General features: G+C 43.2%; 1 protein-coding gene across 2 annotated transcripts in view; it reads right to left on the reverse strand.

Moving 5' to 3' along the window:
- Nucleotides 1–355: 355 nt before the first annotated feature.
- Nucleotides 356–19,392, reverse strand: part of C16H1orf158 (chromosome 16 C1orf158 homolog) — a 32,005-nt gene continuing 12,968 nt past the window's right edge. Inside the window, exons 2-4 of one of the 2 annotated variants that reach the window (XM_027564087.1) lie at nucleotides 15,016–15,129; nucleotides 2,291–2,468; nucleotides 356–760 (exon numbers count right to left, since the gene is read on the reverse strand). In XM_027564087.1, coding sequence (XP_027419888.1) covers nucleotides 576–760; nucleotides 2,291–2,468; nucleotides 15,016–15,129 — 477 coding nt within the window. In that variant the 3' untranslated portion in view covers nucleotides 356–575. The remainder of the gene's footprint in view (nucleotides 761–2,290; nucleotides 2,469–15,015; nucleotides 15,130–19,392) is intronic. The other variant, XM_027564088.1, reaches the window with a different exon arrangement.

Below are 19,392 nucleotides of genomic sequence, written 5' to 3' on the forward strand. Positions count from 1 at the left end.
CAGTATTTGTGTAACATCCCTTTCCTGCTGGATTGATGGCTCTGAGGCCAGAGGCTGGCTTGACCATGGTCCGGGGGAGGTTTGTGGGATGAATGGAAGGTGCAGGAGGCGTTAGGAGGCCACCTGGCTCCAGCTCAGCTGTCCCTTGCGTCTTCACCACAATCTTCCTCTATTCCCTATTCTCCCATCAGTCATTCATTCAACAAAATTTACTCCTGGAGAGTAAGTAGCAAGTTGTGAGAATTCGGTATCATGTTACTTCTCTGGGCCTCAGTTTTCCCTTGTGTGAAATGAGGGAACTTAAGGGTCCTTCCATTTCTCCTGACATACAAGTGTCTCTTCTGCACACATGTGATACCTTGTGGCAAAGGATTTATTTGTGGGATGAAAAAGAAAGGAACCTGTAGGTTTAGAGGAAGGACTGGAACCATAAAACACAGACCATGATTTCAAAGGCCCCTCAGGTGAGCTTGATTTAAAACTCTGGGTGTATCTGCAGCTGCCTGCTGTCTGGCAGGTGGTCTCCAGGTGGGTCTCCAGGTGGCCCCACCTGTGCTGTGATGGGGTGACAGATCTCAGAAGTGTGGGACACGCTGCAGGCGAGGGGGAGGCACCGGAATCGCATGCTCCCTCCGGGACATGGCACCTGCTGGTGGTCTGGGGTAGGAGGAAGTGTAAATGCTCTCTCTGAGGGTGGCCTCTGGTGGTGGGAGCCATTTCTGCTTCAGCTGTTCGTAGAGTCCGTAGTTTGTAGGGGGACCTGCAAGACAAACCAGAATCCAGGTGAATGAGGCTTAGAGGAGGAGGCCAGCATCCTCGGGACAGGAGATTGAATGGTTGGACTCTGGAGGTTCCCCAGGCCACTGGACCAGGCACCTGGATTGTCAGTGTGCCCGAGAGGAGAGAGTAGTAGTAGGTGCGTTCTCAGTTGTGTCCAACTCTTTGCAACCCCATGGACTGTAGCCCACCAGGCTCCTCTGTTCATGGAATTTCCCAGGCAAGAATACTATAGGGGGTTGCCATTTCCTTCTCCCAGGGATCGTCCCAACCCAAGGATCGAACTCAGGTCAGAAGTTTACAAGAAAGTGCTGGTCCTGCCAACCCCTGAAATTCTCAGTGTGTGGCCTGCCTCCTGTTACTCAGGAGGGACCAGACATTGCTGGAGACCTTGGACAATTCAGCTCAATGACTTGATTGAGCATGACCCCATCACCTCCTGGGTACTCACTGACCTGGCCCAGTTGGGAAGAGCATGCGCTTGGGAGAGGGATCTGCAGGAGAAACTCTTACAGAGAAATGCACTGTAACAAGCAGCTCGCCCTCTACCCTATATCCCTTCATATCCAAGGGTAGAACTGCAGAAAGATAAGAGTGAAGTGTGGTGGGAGCTTGCAATGGATGTCAGATCAAGTCACTCTCCCAGCAAATCTGAGCAAAGTCTTGTTTCTGCAGGAAGGACACAATCCACACTCTGGTGAGCCCCTACCTGGACCTCCTCTACCCCTGATGTGAAGCTTTTTCACTTGCTATGCCCTCCCGCCCCAGGAACACTCTTCCTCCCAGTTCCTGCATAGCTCCCTCCTTCTCAACTCAGATCTCCTCCACAAAGACCATCCCGTGTCATCCCACCCAAATGAGAATCAACATACCTGCCTCACTTTCTCCCCATTACCCGCTGGTTTCTTATATCCTAGTCCAATATGATAGTGTTTACTAGATCTTAGGTTGTCTTATTCATCGATAATATCTTCTCTTTTTTCTAAATTAATTAATTTTTTTTAATTGGAGGCTAATTACAATGTTGTAGTGGTTTTTGCCATACATTCACAAGAATCAGCCATGTGTACATGTGTCCCCCTCGATAAAATCTTCTATGTCTCTTCACTGGGGTATAAATTCCCTGAGGGCAGGAATTCCTCCCTACTTGTCACTGCTGTGTCCCCAGGTGCTTCAATAGGACAGGCACCTGGGGAATACTCAGTCGGTGTTGATGAAGTAGATGATGGATCTGAGTGTGCAGCGATGCTGCTCTCTATCACCTGTGCTCCAGGTAAACATGCTGCTGCAGGTGAGGGCTTCATCACACAGCAACATCATCTAGCATCACAGGGAGAGGGTGGGTGACCTGGGGGGTAAATAGGACTCTTCCCTTCCCTTCTCATTCTAATGCTCTGCTGGAGTCAGGGTCACCTGCTTGGGTCCTCCCACTAAGATGGGCACACCTCAGCCCTATGTGCTTATGAACCCCTTAGAGCCCAGTAAAGGGGATGATCCGGAAAGATAAAAATACCGAGTAGAGGGAAGTCGGCTTTCTCTGGGAGCCACAGCAGCTTATGTCTGTTCCACGTGCGGAGCTCCGGCAAGCCTGGGTGATAGTTATGCCGGTTGTAATGGTCGTCGTAGGTGCTGATCAGATAGCGCTGTGAGGGCTCCTGGTGGTGGGTGATCAGGTGTTTGTATGGGAGCCCCTGGAAAGACAGACACAGTGCATGTGTTACCAGTCGGAGCAAGGCATCCACCTGGCTGTGGCTGGAGGCAGAAGCTGCCCAGTATGCAGTCTGTGGTGTTGATGGAGAGGGTCCCCACTATGGAGATGTGTCCGCCTGAGCCCTGGGGAGCACCAGTGGGAGACACACTTGTCTGCCCCACCACGACACAGCTCACCTTCAAAGACACACCCCAGTTTGGCAGCAGTCAGGTCTCTGTATGAGGGGCCCCCAGCGAAGTCAACTCACCCTGAAAATGACTAAGGGGACACATTGAAATAAAAATCAAGACACCCAGCTGAACAGGAAGAGCCTGTGCTATCTCATTGCATGCCCCTGTGATCTGAAATTACCCCCTTTGACTTGTCTTGAGTCTCATCCATCCAAGTGTCTATTTCCAAGGCAAGTGAAGGATGCTATACGGTGAGCCTGACATCTGTACCTTCTATTTCCATCAGTTACTATGGGAAGAGTCAGAGAATGCTCCATAAATTGCCTTCTCCTGCAAAGGATTTAAGTCTCCCTCAGCTGGAAACTCAGCGAGTGATTTCTTTGGTGGAGAGAAATTACAGGGAGAAGAAAGCCGTGTTCTCCTGACACTGGGACATTTGCCTAAATCACTGCTTTTCCTAAGAAAATCCTCTTAATCCTAAAAGGGAATCCTAGAGGCCTGGTCTGATTTACAGGGGAGGATAACGTGGATTCCCAGGCTCCTCCTCTTGTCTGGAACAGACGGGGAGGTCCACGTCTGCTATGGCCTAAATACACTGGCTGCACCCAGTATTTCAAATGGTGGCTCCATAAACCAGTCAGATCACAATGCCAGAGGAAGTCAAGGGGGATGGGCACAGACATTAAGCCGGAGTTCCTAAGATCCACATCATCAGATCTGGATGTCTGGAGTATATTTCTGAGGTCAGGGAAAGCAAGTTCCCATCACCCAGGGGTTCCCATCAACCAAGGGAAGTTCTGAAGAGGCAACACAGCGCGGGAAGAAGAGAAGCTAGGAGGGATTTTCTTACTGTTTCTCTTGGTTTGGGGCACAGTCCTGCCTTCTTGATCATGTAGACAAGATTTTTGTTTCAGTCAGAAAAAGTTGGCTTAAAAATCAACGTTCAGAAAATGAAGATTATGGCATCCAGTCCCATCACTTCAAGGCAAATAGATGAAAGAAAAGTGGAAGCAGTGACAGATTTTATTTTCTTGGGCTCCAAAATCACTGTGGATAATGACAGCAACCATGAAATTTAAAGATACTTGCTCACTGGAAGGAAAGCTATGACAAACCTAGACAGAGTATTAGAAAGCAGAGACATCACTTTGCTGACAAAGGTCCATATAGTCAAAGCTGTGGTTTTTCCAGTAGTCATGTATGGATGTGAAACTTGAACCATACAGAAGGCTGAGTGCTGAAGAATTGATGCTTTCGAATTGTGCTGGAGAAGACTCTTGAGAGCAAGGATATCAAACCAGTCAATCCTTAAGGAAATCAACCCAGAACACACATTGGAAGGACTGATGCTGAAGCTGAAGCTCCAATTCTTTGGCCACCTGATGTGAAGAGCCCACTCATTGGAAAAGACCCTGATTCTGGGAAAGACTGAAGGCAAAAGGAGAAGAGGGTGGCAGAGGCTGAGATGGTTAGATAGCATCACTGACTCAATGGACGTGAATCTAAGCAAACTCCTGGAGATAGTGAAGGACAAGGAAGCCTGGCATGCTGTAGTCTATGGGGTCACAAAGAGCTGGACACATTTTAGCAACTGAGCAACAATAACGACTGTAAGCTGACATAGAGAGGACTGCCTTTGTTTTTTTTTTGTTTGTTTGTTTGCTTGTTTCTTATTGCTGTAGGTCATTGCTGTGCATAGGCTTTCTCTGCCTGCAGCGAGAAAGGACTACTCTTCGTTGCAGTGCACAGGCTTCTCTTTGCAGTGGCTTCCCTTGTTGCAGAACATGGGCTCTAGAGCACATTGGCTTCAATAGTGACAGCATGAGGGCTCAGGAGTTGCAACACACAGGCTTAAGAGCCCCATGGCATGTGGAACTTCTCTAATTCCAAGGATCTAATCTGTGTTCCCTGCATTGGCAGGCGGATTCTTATCCATTGTACCACCACGGAAGTCTGAGACAACTGCCTTTGAAAGAAGAGATTATCACTTACAATTCCTAAGAGAAGGGGCATGTCACATCTCACAGGGCCACATGGGAAGCACCAGGATGAGTCAGGAGACGGAAGGAGTGAAGAGAGCATGGTCCAGAGTCTTTGTTCTGGTTTCTGTGAAATGAAAATATCTCCTGCCATATTGATTAACAGGAGATATCACAGCCATCAATAATTCCTGCCTTCCAAATGTAAATGAGGGCTCTCAAAATGCTCTCAAAACTGATCCAGTAGATATTGCCACTACCACTACCTCCCCTCCCCACAACGGTGATTCCTGAGGAGTTCAGGGGAATGCAAGAAACAAGGGAAACAAGAAAACAGGATTGGCCCCAGATAGCTGAGGTGCATATGAAAGGAATGGATTCAGTGAGCCAAGGGGTTTACACCTTCCCATACACAGAATGCTAAATTCCTTAACTTGATACTTGATTTCTGTTGTTCAGACTGCCTGCTCCCTTTGTTGCAAATTTGAATATAGCCTTACTTGCTTCCTGCTTGCTTGGAGCATTTTTCCTAGAGCTACTGAGATGCTGTCTCCCGGGCTCAGAGTCCTAAACATTTCCACCAAATAAAATAACTCTTTACATTCAGGTTGTGACTATATTTTTAAGTCGGCACTTCCAACAGAGTATGGGCAAGGCAGGGTGGGCAAGTTTGAGAGGTGTAGGATTGCAAAGTTCCAATAATTCCAGGGTATCTCTGGTTGTCAGTGCTTGACTCTGGAGTGGGAGATATTGGCCTAGCATGTGAGCCTTAGATAAAGGAGGTGGTTGGAGGGATGGGCTGTGAATTGGTTAGTTTGCATCTGAAAAGCAGATGGCAGGCAAGTTCTGTATTATCCCTAGGAATTAGCCCTGGGAGGGAGAGCCTCGCCTGGATTAGCAAGGTCCCTAAAATATCAAAGTATCATTAAATACAGAAAATTTTAAAACATGATTAATACATCTGCCAAGGGTATAAAATAAACAGGGTGACAATATACATCCTTGACATACTCCTTTCTCGATTGGGAACCAGTCTGTAGTTTCATATCCAATTCTAACTGTTGCTTCCTGACCTGCATACAGATTTCTCAAGAGGCAGATCAGGTGGTCTGGTATTCCCATCTCTTTCAGAATTTTCCACAGTTTATTGTGATCCACGCAGTCAAAGGCTTTGGCATACTCAATAAAGCAGAAATAGATGTTTTTCTGGAACTCTCTTGCTTTTTTGATGATCCAGCGGATGTTGGCAATTTGATATCTGGTTCCTCTGCCTTTTCTAAAACCAGCTTGAACATCTGGAAGTTCACGATTCACATGCTGTTGAAGCATGGCTTGGAGAATTTTGAGCATTACTTTACTAGCGTGTGAGATGACTGCAACTGTGCAGTAGTTTGAGCATTCTTTGGCATTGCCTTTCTTTGGGATTGGAATGAAAACTGATCTTTTCCAGTCCTGTGGCCACTGCTGAGTTTTCCAAATTTGGCGGCAAGTTGAGTGGAGCATTTTCACAGCATCATCTTTTAGGATTTGAAATTGCTCAACTGGAATTCCATCACCTCCACTTGCTTTGTTCGTAGTGATGCTTCCTAAGGCCCACTTGACTTCACATTCCAGGATGTCTGGCTCTAGGCCAGTGATCACACTATCGTGATTATCTTGATCGTGAAGATCTTTTTTGTACAGTTCTTCTATGTATTCTTGCCACCTCTTCTTAATATCTTCTACTTCTGTTAAGTCCATATTGTTTCTATCCTTAATTGAGCCCATCTTTGCATGAAATATTCCCTTGGTATCTCTAACTTTCTTGAAGAGATCTCTAGTCTTTCCCACTCTATTGTTTTCCTCTGTTTCTTTGCACTGATCCGTGAAGAAGGCTTTCTTATCTCTCCTTGCTATTCTTTGGAACTCTGTATTCAAATGGGTATATCTTTCCTTTTCTCCTTTGCTTTTCACTTCTCTTCTTTTCACAGGTATTTGTAAGGCCTCTTCAGAGAGCATTTTGCTTTTTTGTATTTCTTTTTCTTGGGGATGGTCTTGATCCCTACCTTCTGTACAATGTCATGAACCTCTGTCCATAGTTCATCAGGCACGCTATCAAATCTAATCCCTTGAATCTATTTCTCACTTCCACTGTATAATTGTAAGGGATTTTATTTAGGTCATACTTGAATGGTCTAGTCGTTTTCCCTATCTTCAATTTAAGTCTGAATTTGGCAATAAGAAGTTCACGATCTGAGCCACAGTTAGCTCCTGGTCTTATTTTTGCTGACTGTATAGAGATTCTCCAATTTGGCTGCAAAGAACTGGGCATGGAACAACAGACTGGTTCCAAATAGCAAAAGGAGTATGTCAAGGCTGTATATTGTCACCCTGCTTATTTAACTTATATGCAGAGTACATCATGAGAAACACTGGGCTGGAAGAAGCACAAGCTGGAATCAAGATTGTCAGGAAAAATATCAATAACCTCAGATATGCAGATGACGCCACCCTGATGCCAGAAAGCAATGAAGAACTAAAGAGCCTCTTGATGAAAGTGAAAGAAGAGAGTTAAAAAGTTGGCTTAAAGCTCAACATTCAGAAAACTAAGATCATGGCAACCAGTCCCATCACTTCATGGCAAATAGATGGGGAAAAGGTGGCTGACTTTATTTTTCTGGGCTCCAAAATCACTGCAGATGGTGATTGCAGCCATGAAATTAAAAGACGCTTACTCCTTGGAAGGAAAGTTATGACCAACCTAGACAGCATATTAAAAAGTAGAGACATTACTTTACCAACCATGGTCCATCTAGTCAAGGCTATGGTTTTTCCTGTGGTCATGTATGGATGTGAGAGTTGGAGTATAAAGAAAGCTGAGCACCAAAGAATTGATGCTTTTAAACTGTGGTATTGGAGAAGACTCTTGAGAGTCCCTTGGACTGCAAGGAGATCAAACCAGTCAGTCCTAAAGGAAATCAGTCCTGAATATTCATTGGAAGGACTGATGCTGAAGCTGAAACTCCAATACTTTGGCCACCTGATGTGAAGAGTTGACTCATTGGAAAAGATTCTGATGCTGGGAAAGATTTAAGGTGGGAGGAGAAGGGGACGACAGAGGATGAGATGGTTGGATGGCATCACCGACTCAATGGACATGAGTTTGAGTAAACTCTGGGAGTTGATGATGGACAGGGAGGGTTGGCATGCTGCCATCCATGGGGTCACAAAGAGTTGGAAAGACTGAGAGGCTGGACTGACTGACTGAAGGGGATAAAAATCCCATCAATTCATGGTCATTTTGAAGAGCTGAAGGGAGAAGAGTTAAGTTGGGTGGGAGATGGAAAAGGAGGCTGTGGCAGTGGGGGAGCATAGGATGAAGGACCCAGAAGACCTGATAGAACTGAAGCAGCCATGTGAAAATGATGCTGTGTCCAGGCACACAAGCAGACTATTTGAACAGAGTCCCTAGGAATGAATGTCCCATTGCTTGGTTCTATTTTGTGTGTGTGTTGGAGGAGATATCTTAATTTTAACGAGATTATATGTGTGGATTGATTATCCCTTTCATCAGGGTTTGTGATGGGGAAGCAAAGTTCTTTAAAAAAGGGCACCCAATGTGCATTGAGATCTAGGCCACATACCTCATGTACATTGATGGTTAGGAGCAGGGAGCCTCAGATTGTGTGTTCTAATTTTGACTTCTTTGTATTAAAATGCAACTAGGAATAAATCTACCATATGACCCAGCAATCCCACTACTGGGCATAAACCCTGAGAAAACTACAATTCTAAAAGATACATGTACCCTCAATGTTCATTGCAACACTATTTGCAGTAGCCAAGACATGGAAGCAGCCTAGTTGTCCATCAAGAGATGGATGGATAAAGAAGATGCGGTACATATACAATGGAATATTGCACTGCCATGAAAAAAGAATGAATTTGAGTTAGTTCCAGTGAGGTGGATAAAACTAGAGCCTGCTTTATGGAGTAAAGTCAGAAAGAGAAAAACAAATATAGCATATTAACATGTATATACAGAATCTAGAATATATATAACACACACTCATATATATAAAACACATATATAGCTAGCATATGGGAATATATATATAAAACATATATAGCATATTAACACATATTTATGGGAGGAAGGTTCCCGAGGGAGTTGCCAACAACGGTTCGTCTAGTCAAGGCTATGGTTTTTCCTGTGGTCATGTATGGATGTGAGAGTTGGACTGTGAAGAAGGCTGAGTGCTGAAGAATTGATGCTTTTGAACTATGGTGTTGGAGAAGACTCTTGGGAGTCCCTTGGACTGTAAGGAGATCCAACCAGTCCATTCTGAAGGACATCAGCCCTGGGATTTCTTTGGAAGGACTGATGCTAAAGCTGAAACTCCAGTACTTTGGCCACCTCATGCGAAGAGTTGACTCATTAGAAAAGACTCTGATGCTGGGAGGGATTGGGGGCAGGAGGAGAAGGGGACGACAGAGGATGAGATGGCTGGATGGCATCGCTGACTCGATGGATGTGAGTCTGAGTGAACTCCGGGAGTTGGTGATGGACAGGGAGGCCTGGTGTGCTGCGATTCATGGGGTCACAAAGAGTCAGACACGACTGAGCGACTGATCTGATCTGATCTGATCTGATGGCTGATTCATGTTGAGGTTTGACAGAAAACAACAAAATTCTGTAAAGCAGTTCTCTTTCAATTAACAAATGAATAAATTTGTAAAAAATAAAGCAGAAAGCAAATATAACATATTAACACATATATATGGAATCTAGAAAAATAGTATTAATGAGCCTATTTGCAGAGAATGAATGAAGACACAGATGTAGAGAATGGACTTCTGGACACAGTGAGGGAAGGAGAGGGTGGGACAAATAGAGAAAGTAGCATTGACATATATACACTATCATGTGTTTTAAAATAGGCAGCTGGTGGGAAGTTGCTATGTAACACAGGGAGCCCAGTCTGGCACTCTGTGATAACCTAGAGATAAGGGGATGGGAGGGAGGCTCAAGAGGGAAGGGATATATGTATGATTATGGCTGATTCATGTTGTATGGCATAAACCAACACAACACTGTAAAAAAGTAAATAAATAAAAGAACTACGAAAATAAAATAAAATTGTATTTGTGTCTTTGGTGCAAACTAATGCTAGTGGTTGGCAGCCCCATGCAGGATGGTCCCCATGCAGCACCAGTATGGTCCAGGAATGCCAGTGGACCAGGGATGCTAACACAGAACTGAAAATCTGACACTGTTTATCCTAACATGAATTTCCAGATGCAGAAGTTGTCATTGCTGTTGTTCAGTCACCAAGTTGTGTCCAACTCTTTGCTACCCCATGCACTGCAGCACACCAGGATTTCCTGTCCTTCACTATATCCTGGAATTTGCTCAAACTCATGTCCATTGAGTCAATGATTCTATCCAGCCATCTCATCCTCTGCCACTCTCTTGTCCTTTTTCCTTCAATTTTTCCCAGCATCAGGGTCTTTTCCAGTGAGTTGGCTCTTCTCATCAGGTGGCCAAAGTATTAGAGATTCAGCATCAGTCCTTACTGTGAATACTCAGGGTGATTACCTGATTTGATTACCTCATTTGATCTCCTTGCAGTATAAGGTAGATGAACAGTCAACTCTAGCAGATGATAAAACAAGATCTGAGGAACCTCCTTGCTTGACTGTTTGATTTGCTGATCAGCCCCTGCTCAGTGCCTTACCGACAAGCTACAGATTTTAGATGAGACACTCACCACTCTTGGGCACATTTTATCTGAAAATGAGAGTGTTGAGCTGGACAATCCCTTGGGACCCTTCCAGTTCTAAAATGCCCCATCCTGGTAAATATCCATCCCTCACCCAGAATTTAAGCAGAGGTAGGGTTACGCGACTGACCGTGCAGCAGAAGTGCACCGGCTGTGACGGACCGTGCAGAAGCATGGCCAAGAGGAGCTACCCTTGCCTGAGGTCAGGGTTGGCGGCCGGGAGGAGCTACCCTACATCCAAGGAGCAGTGGCTGCGCGGCCGCAGGAGGGCCAAGAGGAGCTACTCCACGTTCAAGGTCAGGAGGGGCGGCAGTGAGGAGATACCTCTCATGCAAGGTAAGGAGCAGCGGCTGCACTTTGCTGGAGCAGCTGTGAAGAGATACCCCACGTCCAAGGTAAGAGAAACCCAAGTAAGGTGTTGTGAGAGGCATCAGAAGGCAGACACACAAACCATAATCACAGAAAATTAGTCAATCTAATCACATGGACCACAGCCTTGTCTAACTCAATGAAACTAAGCCATGCCCTGTGGGGCCACCCAAGATGGGCGGGTCATGGTTGAGAGGTCTGACAGAATGTGGTCCACTGGAGAAGGGAATGGCAAACCACTTCAGTATTCCTGCCTTGAGAACCCCATGAACAGTATGAAAAGGCAAAATGATAGGATACTGAAAGAGGAACTCCCCAGGTCAGTAGGTGCCCAATATGCTACTGGAGATCAGTGGAGAAATAACTCCAGAAAGAATGAAGGGATGGAGCCAAAGCAAAAACAATACCCAGTTGTGGATGTGACTGGTGATGGAGGCAAGGTCCAATGCTGTAAAGAGCAATATTGCATAGGAACCTGGAATGTTAGGTCCATGAATCAAGGCAAGTTGGAAGTTGTCAAACAGAAGATGGCAAGAGTGAACGTCGACATTCTAAGAATCAGCGAACTAAAATGGACTGGAATGGGTGAATTTAACTCAGATGACCATTATATCTACTACTGTGGGCAGGAATCCCTTAGAAGAAATGGAGTAGCCATCATGGTCAACAAAAGAGTCAGAAGCACAGTACTTGGATGCAATCTCAAAAACAACAGAATGATCTCTGTTCGTTTCCAAGGTAAACCATTCAATATCACAGTAATCCAAGCCTATGCCCCAACCAGTAACACTGAAGAAGCTGAAGTTGAACAGTTCTATGAAGACCTACAAGACCTTTTAGAACTAACAAATACCCAAAAAAGATGTCCTTTTCATTATAGGGGACTGGAATGCAAAAGTAGGAAGTCAAGAAACACTGGGGGTAACAGGCAAATTTGGCCTTGGAATACGGAATGAAGCAGGGCAAAGACTAATAGAGTTTTGCCAAGAGAACGCACTGGTCATAGCAAACACCCTCTTCCAACAACACAAGAGAAGACTCTACACATGGACATCACCAGATGGTCAACACCAAAATCAGATTGATTATATTCTTTGCAGCCAAAGATGGAGAAGCTCTATACAGTCAGCAAAAACAAGACTGGAAGCTGACTATGGCTCAGATCATGAACTCCTTATTGCCAAATTCAGACTGATATTGAAGAAGTAGGGGAAACCACTAGACCATTCAGGTATGACCTAAATCAAATTCCTTATGATTATACAGTGGAAGTGAGAAATAGATTTAAGGGACTAGATCTGATAGAGAGAGTGCCTGATGAACTATGGATGGAGGTTCATGAAATTGTACAGGAGACAGGGATCAAGACCATCCCCATGGAAAAGAAATGCAAAAAAGCAAAATGGCTGTCTGGGGAGGCCTTACAAATAGTTGTGAAAAGAAGAGAAGCTAAAAGCAAAGGAGAAAAGGAAAGATATAAGCATCTGAATGCAGAGTTCCAAAGAATAGCAAGGAGAGAAAAGAAAGCCTTCCTCAGCAATCAATGCAAAGAAATAGAGGAAAACAATGGAATGGGAAACTAGAGATCTCGTCCAGAAAATTAGAGATACCAAGGGAACACTTCATGCAAAGATGGGCTCAATAAAGGAGAGCAATGCTACGGACCTAACAGAAGCAGAAGATATTAAGAAGAGGTGAAAAGAATACACAGGAAAACTGTACAAAAAAGATCTTCACGAACAAGATAATCACGATGGTGTGATCACTCACCTAGAGCCAGACATCCTGGAATGTGAAGTCAAATGGGCCTTAGGAAGCATCACTACAAACAAAGCTAGTGGAAGTGATGGAATTCCAGTTAAGCTATTTCAAATCCTGAAAGATGATGCTGTGAAAGTGCTGCACTCAATATGCCAGCAAATTTGGAAAACTCAGCAGTGGCCACAGGACTGGAAAAGATCAGTTTTCATTCCAATCCCAAAGAAAGGCAATGCCAAAGAATGCTCAAACTACCGCACAATTGCACTCATCTCACACGCTAGTAAAGTAATGCTCAAAATTCTCCAAAACAGGCTTCAGCAATACGTGAACTGTGAACTTCCAGATGTTCAAGCTGGTTTTAGAAAAGGCAGAGGAACCAGAGGTCAAATTGCCAACATCTGCTGGATCATCAAGAAAGCAAGAGAGTTCCAAAAAAAACATTTATTTCTGTTTTATTGACTATGCCAAAGCCTTTGACTGTGTGGATCACAATAAACTGTGGAAAATTCTGAAAGAGATGGGAATACCTGACCACCTGACCTGCCTCTTGAGAAACCTGTATGCAAGTCAGGAGGCAACAGTTAGAACTGAACATGGAACAACAGACTGGTTCCAAATAGGAAAAGGAGTACGTCAAGGCTGTATATTGTCACCCTGCTTATTTAACTTATATGCAGAGTACATCATGAGAAACGCTGGGCTGGATGAAGCACAAGCTGGAATCAAGATTGCCGGGACAAACCTGAATAACCTAAGATATGCAGATGACACCACCCTTACGGCAGAAAGTGAAGAGGAACTAAAAAGCCTCTTGATGAAAGTGAAAGAGGAGAGTGAAAAAGTTGGTTTAAAGCTCAACATTCAGAAAACTAAAATCATGACATCTGGTCCCATCACTTCATGGGAAATAGATGGGGAAACAGTGGAAACAGTGTCAGACTTTATTTTTTGGGGCTCCAAAATCACTGCAGATGGTGACTGCAGCCATGAAATTAAAAGACGCTTACTCCTTGGAAGAAAAGTTATGACCAACCTAGAGAGCATATTGAAAAGCAGCGACATTACTTTACCAACAAAGTCCATCTAATCAAGGCTATGGTTTTTCCAGTGGTCATGTATGGATGTGAGAGTTGGACTGTGAAGAAAGTTGAGTGCCGAAGAATTGATGCTTTTGAACTGTGGTGTTGGAGAAGACTCTTGAGAATCCCTTGGACTGCAAAAATATCCAACCAGTCCATTCTAAAGGAGATCAGTCCTGGGTGTTCTTTGGAAGGACTGATGCTAAAGCTGAAACTCCAATACTTAGGCCACCTCGTGTGGAGAGTTGACTCACTGGAAAAGACTCTGATGCTAGGACGGATTGGGGACAGGAGGAGAAGGGGATGACAGAGGATGAGATGGCTGGAGGCATCACCGACTCGATGGACACGAGTTTGGGTGAACTCTGGGAATTGATGATGGACAGGGAGGCCTGGTGTGCTGCAGTTCATGGGGTTGCAAAGAGTCGGACACGACTGAATGACTGAACTTAACTGAACTGAGGGTTATGTAGGAGCCTGGCAGGGTACAGATCATGGAGTTGCATAAGAATCGGACACGACTTAGTGACTAAACAACAGCAACAACAATAGGGTTATGTGGGGTAGAAGTGAGGGGACAGACATCACCTCTATAAGCAGCAGACTGGCAGAAGAAGAGCTTGGGGTAGCACCCAGATTGTAGTGAGAAAAGGGCATACTTGTGCACCCAGTGGGTGAACACTCACCGGCTTATTCTCCCCAGGCTGAGCCTAGTGGGTGGCACCCTCAAGGCTTGATATAAGAGGAGGCTCTCTCCTGTTTCTGTAAGGGCCAGGATTTCTGAGCTTCAACACTCTCTCACCTAATTTAATAAATGTCTCAAATGTGTGGTCTCACACCTGGGAGACAGGTTCTGAGGCTGCAGTGCTCTGCTCCCTGCTCTGGCAGCCTGGAACTCAACCATACTCACAAGTAGACACTCAACGAGTGACAGCAAACTGAATGGCCCTTGACTTTTCATACAAAAGAACAGGATGCTTGGCCATCGGTAATATTATACAAACACTGTCTATGCAAACATCAAACTACTCACTTTTGGAGTGCCTTGTGTTGTTCCTGACTACACTTACCCTAACTCAACATCAACCTTTGTTTGTTTCACACATCCGTTGCCTACCTCCTGTTGGAAGGGTATGGAAGGATGGGGAAAATGGCCCAGAAAAAGTGCTGGGATACCCAGAGAGGGAAATGCCACCTGCATGAGATCAGGTGGACATCTGCCCACCCAGTGAATAAGGGTAAATGATATCAGCAGCCTCCCTGCACCGTGCTTGGCTGGGGAGGGTATTAATGAGACCACTCCTGTGTCCCCAAGAGAGAATTGAACCTAGAAAGAATCTGGTTGTTTAGTGTCTCCTGAGCACTGGGAGGGGGCCAGGCAGAGTGTGGGACCCTGAGCCCTCTTACCTCAACTGTCCTCTTGCTGTACCACCTGGAGATCTGGTCAGGTCTGTGGCCTGGGAAAGGGACGTACTCTTTTCTGTAAATGGTCTGGGGGGTTTTCTCAGTGGCTTTTATGAACTGAAAAAAAAAAAAATGTTTTTTTTTTAAGGATAGTTTCTGTGATGCCCCTTCTCAAACTTCTGCTGCATCCCCTCAGTTCCCAACCATTAGAAGCTGGGCAGGGAAAGGGTAAATAGGCGTCCTGCACAATGTGGACTTGATTGTACCCCCTCCCTTCAGTACTTGAAAAGGAGTGCGTTCAGGGACTTGGCACTCCAGTCCAAGACCCCTTGGGAAAGCTGTTTGGTGTCACCTGGTCGCTCACGGTCTACACCTGTTTCCTTTCTCTCTTCTCACTCCCTGCCCCTCCTCCCTCCTGCTTGACTCTTCCCTTTCTTTTTCTTCTTTGTTTCTCACTCTTCCAAGTTCTATGCTTTCTTTCCCCTGAAAATGAATGTTAGAAGCTCAGTTGTGTCCAACTCCTTGCAACCCCATGGACTGTAGCCCACCGGGCTCCTCTCTCCATGGAATTCTCCATGCAAGAATACTGGAGTGGCCAGGGCCACCATGCCTTCCATTGGCATTGGCCCATCTCAGTAGGGTGAGAACAGCCTCTGCACTGGTTTTGTGTCTACAAGAGACACTGGGCACCCTCAAGCTTTTCCTTGGACTCACAGAAGAGGTGGCCCAAGTCCTCTGGAGCCCCACCATTGCAGTTGAAATAGAAGCCCAGAGAGAGAATTTCTGTTGATCAGCAGGCTCGGGAGCTGACTGCAAGTAACACCAGAGAGGCACTCACGAGCCTTTTGAATTTCAACCACCAGTAGCACCTGTGCAGGATGCCTCATCTAAACAACAAACAAAACAAAATACAAACCCAATCATCAGTAGACAGGATTACCACCTCACTCAGCCTTGCCCATCAGAGGAAAAACAAAGAAACAAAAATTCAGCACAAATCTCACCCTATACGAAGCTTACACAAACCACTGGACCAATCTTAGGAGGGCAGAAACCAAAAGAAAGGTAGAATTCAACCTTGAAGCCTGGGAAAAGGAGAACTCAAACACAATAAGTTAAAAAGACAAATAATGAAAATGCAGAGAAATACTACCCAAATGAAGGAACAAATTAGAAACACAGTAGTCCAAATAAATGAAGAGGGAATAGGCAAACAACTGGAAAAGAATTCAGAATAATGACAGTAAAAATGATCCAAAACCTTGAAAACAAAATGAAGAAAATGCAAGAATCAATTAACAAAGATCTAGAAGAATTAAAGAATAAACACACAGAGACAAAAAACACAATTACTGAAATTAAAGCTAATCTGGAAGGAATCAATAGCAGAATATCTGAAGCAGAAGAACGAATTGGTAAGCTGAAAGATAAAATGGTGGAAATAACTTCTGAAGAGCAGAATAAAGTAAAAAGAATAAAAAGAACTGAGGATAGTCTCAGAGACCTCTGGGACAATATCAAACACACCAACATTCAAATTATAGGGGCCCCAGAAGAAGAAGAGAAAAAGAAAGGGTATGAGACAATTTTTTAAGAGATTATAGTTAAAAATTTCCCCAACATGGAAAAGGAAATAGTCAATCAAGTCCAACAGGCTCAAGTCCAAGTCCAAGGAGTCCCATACAGGATAAACCCAAAGACAAACACGCCAAGACACATACTAATCAAAGTAACAAGGACTAAACACAAAGAAAGAATATTAAAAGCTGCAAAGGAAACACAACAAGTAACACACAAGGGAAACCCCATACATTTTATGGCTGATAATTTAGCAGAAATTCTGCAGGCCAGAAGGGAATTTCTGGATATATTTAAAGTACTGAAAGGGAAAAATCTACCACCAAGATTACTGTACCCAGCAAGAGTATCATTCAAAATTGATGGAGAAATAAAAAGCTTTTCAGACAAGCAAAAGTTAAGAGAATTCAGTACTACCAGACCAGCTTTACAACAAATATTAAAGGGATTTATATAGTAAAGAAATACAAGAGAAGGAAAAATACCTACAAAATCACTCCTAAAACAATTAAGAAAGTGGCAATAGGAACATATATATCAATAATTACTTTATATGTAAATGGATTAAATGTTCCAAGAAAAAGACGCAGACTGGCTGAATGAATATAAAACAAGACCCATATTTATGCTGTCTACAAGAAACCCACTTCGGACCTAAAGACACATATAGAATGAAAGTGAGAGGATGGAAAAATATATTCCAGGCAAATGGAAAGCAAAAGAAAGGTGGAGTAGAAAAGTGGAGTAGCAATCCTCACATCAGACAAAATAGACCTTAAAATACAGAAGATTACAAGAGGGACACTTGTAATTAAGATTAAGGAGGGACACTACATAATGATCAAGGGATCAATCCAAGAAGAAGATATAACAATTGTAAATATCTATGCACCCAACATAGGAGCACCTCAATACATAAGACAGACACTAGCAGAAATAAAAGGAGAAATTCACAGTAGCACATTAATAGTAGAAGACTTTAACACCCCACTTGCACCAATGGACAGATTGTCAAAACAGAAAATTAATAAGCAAATGCAAGTCTTAAATGATACATTAGATGAGGTGTATCTCATTGATATCATCAGGACATTCCAACCAAATGCAGAAGAATACACCTTCTTCTCAAGTGCACATGGAACATTCTCCAGGTTAGACCACATCTCAGGTCACAAGTCAAACCTCAGTAAATTTAAGAAAATTGAAATCATAACAAGCATCTTCTCTGACCACAATGCTATGAGACTAGATATTAATTACAAGAAAAACTGTAAAATGGAGATTAAACAATACATTTCTAAATAACCAACAGGTTACTGAAGAAATCAAAAGGGAAATTAAAAATTTTCTAGAAACAAATGACGGTGAAAATATGACAACTCGAAACCTGTGGGCTGCAGCAAAAGCAGTTCTAAGAGGGAAGTTTATAGTAATACAATCCTACCTCAAGAAGCAAGAAAAACATCAAATAGACAACTAACTTTACACCTAAAGCAACTGGAAAAAGAACAACAACAAAAAAAACACAACAAAATTAGTAGAAGAAAAGAAATCATAAAGATATGAGCAGAAATACATGAAAAAGAAATGAAAGAAACAACAGTAAAGATTAATAAAACTAAAAGCTGGTTCTTTGAGAAGATAAATAAAATTGACAAACTTTTAGCCAGACTCATCAAGCAAAAAAGGAGAAGAATCAAATTAACAAAATTAGAAATGAAAAAGAAGAAGTTACAACAGACAATGCAGAAATACAAAGGATTATAAGAGACTATTATGAACAACTATATGGCAATAAAATGGATAACTTGGAAGAAATGGACAGATTCTTAGAAAAGTTCAATCTTGCAAGACTGAACCAGGAAGAAATAGAAATTAGGGACAACCCAATTACAAGCACTGAAATTGAAACTGTGATCAAAAATCTCTCAAAAAACAAAAGCCCAGGACCAGATGGCTTCACAGGAGAATTCTATCAAGCATTTAGAGAAGAGCTAATGCCTATCCTTCTAAAATGCTTTAAAAAATTGCAGAGGGAGGAACACTTCCAAACTCACTCTGGGAGGCCACCATCACCCTGATACCAAAACCAGACAAAGATAACACATAAAAGAGAAAACTACAGGCCAATATCACTGATGAATATAGATGCAAAATTTCTCAACAAAATTTTAACAAACAGATTTCAGCAATGCATCATAAAGCTCAAACACCATGATCAATTTGGGTTTATTCCAGGGATTCTTCAACATATGCAAATCAATCAATGTGATACACCATATTAACAAACTTAAAGATAAAAACCATATGATAATCTCAATAATGCAGAAAAAGGCTTTGACAAAATTAAGCACCCATTTATGATGAAAACTCTTCAAAAAATGGGCATAGAAGGAACCTACCTCAACATAGTAAAGGCCATATATGATAAGCCTAGAGCAAACATTAGTCACAATGGTGAAAAACTGAAAGCATTCCCCTTAAGATCAGGAACAAGATGAGCATGTCCACTTTCACCACTATTATTCAACACAGTAGTCAACATAGGAAGTCCTAGCTACAGCAATAAGAGAAGAAAAAGAAATAAAAGGAATCCAGATCAGAAAAGAAGTAAAGCTCTCACTGTTTCCAGGTGACATGATACTGTACATAGAAAACTATAAAGAAATTATCAGAAAATTACTAGAGCTAACCAGTGAATTCAGCAAAGTCACAGGATACAAAACCAATACACAGAAATCACTTGCATTTCTATATACTAACAATGAAACATCAGAAAGAGAAATTAAGGAATCAATCCCA

Source organism: Bos indicus x Bos taurus, chromosome 16, assembly GCF_003369695.1.
Source record: "Bos indicus x Bos taurus breed Angus x Brahman F1 hybrid chromosome 16, Bos_hybrid_MaternalHap_v2.0, whole genome shotgun sequence".
NCBI classification, from domain to species: Eukaryota; Metazoa; Chordata; class Mammalia; order Artiodactyla; family Bovidae; genus Bos; species Bos indicus x Bos taurus.